The sequence below is a fragment of the Rattus norvegicus genome, chromosome X (assembly GCF_036323735.1).
Source record: "Rattus norvegicus strain BN/NHsdMcwi chromosome X, GRCr8, whole genome shotgun sequence".
Taxonomy (NCBI): domain Eukaryota; kingdom Metazoa; phylum Chordata; class Mammalia; order Rodentia; family Muridae; genus Rattus; species Rattus norvegicus.
In genome coordinates, this window is record NC_086039.1 from 8,675,519 (window position 1) to 8,682,223 (window position 6,705).

Consider the following 6,705-nt stretch of genomic DNA (forward strand, 5'->3'; position numbering starts at 1 on the left):
CGGGATTGAAGCCACATCTTTGCCTATAGCAGGTATATGTGTACTCTACTACCGAGCTACCTCCCATTTAATCATATTACTAAATAAGAATATTACAATTAAAAGACTTTAAATTTCCCTAATTCACAGTGCTAGATGGTAATACAATAAGGACAGTGTTACCTAAAGGAAAACACAAATTACTGCTTAAAATTATACATCTGTCCCAATACATAAAAAAGTAAAAGGGGAGCTGGAGAGATGACTCAGTGGCGAAGAGCACTGACTGTTTTTCCAGAGGTCCTGAGTTCAATTCCCAGCAGCCACATGGTGGCTCACAACCAACTGTAATGGGATCTGATGCCCTCTTCTGGTGTGTCTGACGACAGCTACAGTGTATTCATTAAATAAGTATTTTTTTTTTAAAAAAAGAGGTAAAATGGCCTAAACAATCAACTCGTCTCAAATGCTCACAACATGTAGAAAATGTAATATATTTTTGTAAAGTTCTAATCATCCAGTCTTAAAAATAAACTTACTATGAAATCTATATATCTCAAACATGCATGCATGTTCACTAGACAAATACTTATAAAGCATATACAGTTCCAAATCACAGGGTTTTACAGTTTTACAAGTTCCACTATGTAAAAGAAAGCTACAATAAATCCTCACAATTTCTGGCTACAGCTGAATACAATTACTGTAAGATTTTTCATGTTAAAACATCTCTCTACCACAACTATAAAGATTATGGAATACAATATTCATCAATAATGTATTATGACATTCCTTTTCTCCATACTTGGTCTCTGTGGTCAACATAATTATATTATGCTTAGATATAGTCTTAGAAAACATTTATCACATTAGCTGAGAGTTATATACAAATTGAAATCAACTACCACTGATTAAATGTTAAAACTGACCATTCAATTTGAAAGATTTTTTTTTACTTAGAATTCCAATAAATGTAACAACCCTTGTATCATTGTTCAAAAACAACAAAAAATAGTTTACACAATAGAATGAAAGTATACTGGTACACTTTTAATGAAAAAAATCAAACTAAATACAAGAAGTATCCTAAAAGACACAAAATTCTCATCATCATTTAACCTCAGTATCCAATAATTAAGCTATCAAAAACTAGTACCCTCTTTTAAAATGGAAGCTTTTTTTTAATCACTGCAAAGCAACATAATATGTACCACCCAATTCTAGGTTAAAATCTTAAGATGGTCCTCAAAGAAATGATCCTTACAGGTGATGTATTTCAGAAAGGGGGAAATTGTAATATGTAGAACTCAATATATTAATCAGTCTTGCAAGATGTCTTTTATGTCTTAGATCATGAAAAAACTCAATCCCTGCTAGTTTAAAAATTGAGAGCTAGAGCTCTCAATTTTTGTAGTAGAGCTCAGCTCATAGATAAAAATATATAGTATTTTATATATAAGTATAAATTTATATAGTGAGAGTTCTTTCTCCATGATACTTGGTATTTAATTGAAAACAAACAAACAAACCATTTTATTCACCATTCAGCATTATGTATATCCTAACCCTTCACAATTCAGAAGCACAAAATCAACATGCACACTTGGCATACTGAATCTTCCAAATAGCTCACGGGATCACATTCCTAGAAGCACAAAGAAAAACTATTTTCCTTCCCTTGTTACACACTTAAAATAAGTACTACTTGTCTTTTTTCATATACCCTCATGACCCTAAACCAATGCTCCTCTGGTATCTACTGTTTGGTATGTTTTTTTTTTCCAATTTTTCCCTATCTATTATAATCGATTATACTTCCTTTCTTAAGATCCCAATATTTTGTTAATACCCATAACATTAATAGTCATCTCACTGTGTAAAACAAAAGTGCATAACAACTAGAGATTTAGCTCATTTGGTAGTGTTCACCTCACATGCATGAAGTCCGAGTTCCATTATTAATAATACATGACAAAAAGAACAAGAAAAGAACCTGGGTGTGGTGGCACATCCCTGAGCCTAGCCCTTAGGAAGTAGAGATGAGAGAATTAAAAGGTCAAAAATCATGCTTGGGTACATCTTTGGGTGACTTCAAATTTAACCATGACGAGGTAAGACCCTGTCCCAGAAATAAATAACTAAAATAAAATAGATAAAAGGATGTATCAAATGATGGAAAAGATGGTATCCTAGAAAAAATAAAAAACTGCAAAAGATATGTTAAATCTGAAATATTTGAGTGCAAAATATCCATGAAAAGATAAGTTATGGAATATGAGTTTAGAGAAAGTAAAGGATTCAAATTAAAGATTAAAAAGCTCTCTATAGATAAGAGAACACCAGAGAAATATAATGAGAAAGATGAGTGTAAGAGCCCAGGGGTGACTTACAGCAGAGCCTTGAGGTGATTTCAAAAGAAAATGGAAAAGGTATGATCAAGGTATGATAAAAATGTCAGAATTCAATCGTGTAACAGAAAACCTTGAAAGTATTTCATAAGTTGGGTTATAGATTATGGATTATACTAAAAGCCATTTCCCTTCACAACTACTAACACAAGATAAAAAATATAAAATTAGTTGGGTGCATAGAAAATCAGTGTCATGTTTGTTAGAAATGTTTTACGTTTTAAATGACAAAATAAAAACATCATTTTTCTATACAAAGATAAAGCGTTCCTAAGGTGAATAAATTCTGAGGAATGTCATTTAGAGTATGTAGTCTTCTAGGAGGTATAAGCATAACATGGCAAATGCTAATTATTGACCATATATTATAGTTAAATAGGTACCATGTCAAGAATATTCAAAATTATTTAAAACTGACACAAAGCTACTCTTCTTTGAAAAACCTACACCCTTGCTTTGGAGTGTAGCTTAACTTCCTTAGAGATTGCCACTGACCCTTAATCCTTGTGCTTAAAATCCATGTTAATAATATTTTTAAAAGATCCTCTAACTCTGCTTCAGTGAATATATAAATGTGATTTAGGAGCTTGGAAAGACAGCAATACCTTTAATTCTAGCCCTTGGGAGATGGAAGCAAAAGGATTAGGAGTTCATGGCAGACTCAACTACATGATAAATGTAAAATGTTGAAACCAGCCTGAGTTACATCGGACCTTTGTCAAAACAAACAAAGAAACTGAGGGACTATATATCATGGGATTCATATCTTGGGATATGACTAGCCTACACATAGAGACGTGTTGTGGACTTCATCAGAATGCGCTTGCTTATTCATGAAACATAAAGCCTGTAACTAATACTGGAGTCAGACAAGCATTCACATCTATGTTAGTAATAATTCATTTTGGATGACAACAAAGACAAATGGCAATGTTTCTAGTCAGTTCGGCTGCTAAAATCTCTCAGATCTGATTGGTAGAAATGACACTAAAGAGAACCAAGTTCCACTATTGCTGGCAGACCGAAAGTTGGTGTCTGGACTAAGTGAGTATGTGAACTACTGAGCAAAAAAAAAAAAAATGTTCTCTATGCCCCCTCCCCTAAAATGTACTAATAATTCCCAAGAATAGATGCAGGTTTTTGTGGAGCTTCATATAATTTGGATGCTCTCTTTAAGAAATAAGAAAGCATTTTCTTATTTCAGGTATGGTATGGTAGCACACAAGTAAAACTCCAGCACTTCGTGTGGGGGTAGGCAGGAGGATTAGAAATCCAAAGCCATTCTAGTTACACAGGGAGTTCAACTCCAGCCTATGCTATGTGAGATCGTGTCTCAATCCACCACCATCACAAAACAAAAGAAGAAATCAAAATTGTTACATGACTCAGTATAAAGCTGGTTATTTGGAATGAGAATTAGAAAGGACCTGGAGTTTTAAGGTTCATCAGTTACATACGAAATACACTTCTGCTAATGACTAAATATGAACAGTCAACTATAAAAAGGGAGAAAGACCAACCAATTAAACAAAAGAAAAACAAAAGATGTAGCTGGGAACATAGCTCACTTGATAGAATGTTTGCCTACCATGCAGAAAGAAGCCCTGGCATTGATCCCTATTACGACATAAAGCAGGCACATCTGCAATCTGACCACTTGGCAAGTAGATGCTAGAGAATCAGAAATCAAAGTTCATCCTTGGCTACATGTTAAGTTGGATGCCATCCTGAGATTCATGAGACACTGTCTCATAAAAATTTTAAAAAGGCAGGCTGGAGAAATAGATCAGCTACTAAAGGCTAGACTTACAACCAAACGTTAAAAACAATTTAAAAGACAAAGCTTTCTTTAAGGAACATTGGAGACAAACCAAGAAAATGACAAGAATAAAATTCCAGCAAAACAACAAATTGTGGTATAGTGTTAATCAATTTATACTATATATTATCATCATATTTCTATTTCAATGATAAACATTGCTTCTAGGATATTTGCCTAAAGGAACTAGATTTTTGAAAACACCAATCCACTAAACTGTAGGCACTCAACAAGTGTTTATGGAAGGAAGGAAGGAAGGAAGGAAGGAAGGAAGGAAGGAAGGGAGGGAGGGAGGGAGGGAGGGAGGGAGGGAGGGTAAATATTCCCTTTTTTTACTCTCTACCAGGATCTGCTTTCCTCTGATACTGCAGCACACAGGCATCTAGTTGCTGCCACTGGCTAGGATGGCCAAAGCCACAGTCCTTACCAATCTGATTAGACTGTTTATCCTGAACAGGATGGGTCCAAAGCTACCTATCTAAAATTAAGTTTATGGTCTACTCAAAGGGAGCATATATTAAAATGGATACTGTGGGGGCACCCTATTTACTCTTTCCTACTGTCTCCCTCTAAATTATATCTTGCACACATACCTCTGAAATTATTAACACCTGAGAGAAAGGACTTGGACTTCTACCTAGAGACAAAGCATAACTTCTAAATTTTTCAAATGACAAGACAGGTGGCAATTTAATATACAAATATGAGGTCTCCAGGAAAATAGAGGACAAAATTCATGTACCCATTACTTAATGAGCCATCTAAGCTAAGACCACAGGACAAGATGTAGACAGTGCAGCTCTCAGCAAGAGCATACAACAAGGCACTCCCTGACTTGCCTGCCCTCAGCTCTGGCTTTATGAAGAGATTCCGTTTGGGTAATTAATACCCTACACTTTTATACAAGTTCTGAAAAAAAATCAGGAATAGATTGAAATTTCCAGCTCTTTTTTAAAAAATTACCTTTTCCTAAAGGATTCTGCCTCCGTATTTTTACCTGCTCACTTTTCTAAGGAATGGTACTTTAAAGAAAAAAGAACTGAACTAATCCTACTACTACTTCTGTAGTACAGACATTCCTTGACTGATGGGCGGTTCAGAGGAAAGGATGTGAAATCAAGGAGGCCAAGCAACCACCTAGAGAATTGGGAGTGAAGGTCTTAAATAGGAGAAAACAGGTCTGCGTTTTTCCAGGGAAGTGTTCAGACCTCAGGACAGTTACTGAAACTCTCAAGCCACAGTTGCTTGGTTTTGTAAAATAGCAAATGTGTTTGTGTTGCCCACCCACAAGACTGTTGAGGACAAACTCATGTAATGTGTTAAATGTAATTGCAAAATAAGAGCTAATTACTCAATCGTTAGTATTTAGTAGTTAGGAGTCAGATTATTTTGCCTCCCTCCACCAGCGCATATCACCAGCAAAGGGACAAGCCCTGCTCCCATCTGGCAGGATCTGAGGCCCTGCCACAGTTAACACATTGACATGCAGGAGAAAGACCCTCCCAAACACAACAGGGACATTGCAAGTTCCCTACCCCTGGTCAGCCAGGGCCCCTATTCAAGATCCAAACTGACCTGAGATGCCGCCTCCAATCACGACTACGTCGAACATGTGGCCTGCGAGATTGGGCTTCTCCAGATCCGTCATGGTTTGGGTGAAATTCTCCCGAGACTTGGGTTTAAAAGGGGGGACCGCCCAGGGTGGGACAGACCCTTGCACCGCCCCTTGACTGGTGTCCGAGGGCGGAGCTGATGTATCCAGGGGGGAGCCCGGCCCTGAAGGCGGAGCGCTCAGGGGCGGAGCTGATCCTTGCTGAGATACCCAGGGAGAGCCCCATACACAGGGCAGGGATGGCCCTAGCATAGGCACTTGAGAGGCATGAAAAGGAGGGGGACTTTGCATCAAACCTCGGAGATCATACAGCCGAGGAGATACGGACATAGGCACTGAGCTATCAAGTGACTGAGGCAGCTGGGAACCCACACAAGGAGGAGAAAGTGTTGATGATGATAACCAAGCAGAGACTGACAGAGAACGCCTGGGGGAGTCTTCTGCCGATTCTAGTGGGGTGTTGTCTGGTGTGTCTGGCAGTTGAAAGGAAGGCATGGATGCACTACTGTGTATAGGGCGTTCTAGTGTCAGTTCCCAGAAGGGGCTAGACAATACAGATGGAATGGATGCAGTGGGCTCCACTACCGACCCTCGGGGAGTGCTGATCACTGAGGCAGGGATCGACCCTAGTTCTGACTCGACTGAAGTACTAAGTACAGAAACCATCGAGGACACTTGCCCAGAAGCCAGTGAGAGCCTTTGCCCAGATTGGGATGAGTCTGGCATTGGAATGGATTCTACTGTAGATAAGCGCTGAGAGAAAGAGTTAAGAAAGGTGGGGTCTGAGGCAGCTGTGGGGTCCTGAACGCTCTGGCTGTGGACTCGGAGGCCCTGGTCATTCCTCTGGCCAAAATTATCACTGAAGCTCCGAGGGAGGTTGGTGAAGC

The 6,705-nt window shown here is 38.3% G+C and overlaps 1 protein-coding gene across 1 annotated transcript in view; it reads right to left on the minus strand.

The window, feature by feature from the left end:
* Maoa (monoamine oxidase A) overlaps positions 1–5,854 on the minus strand; it is a 66,134-nt gene extending 60,280 nt beyond the window's left edge. Inside the window, exon 1 of the mRNA NM_033653.1 lies at positions 5,782–5,854. Coding sequence (NP_387502.1) covers positions 5,782–5,854 — 73 coding nt within the window. The remainder of the gene's footprint in view (positions 1–5,781) is intronic.
* Between the last annotated feature and the right edge of the window lie 851 nt (positions 5,855–6,705).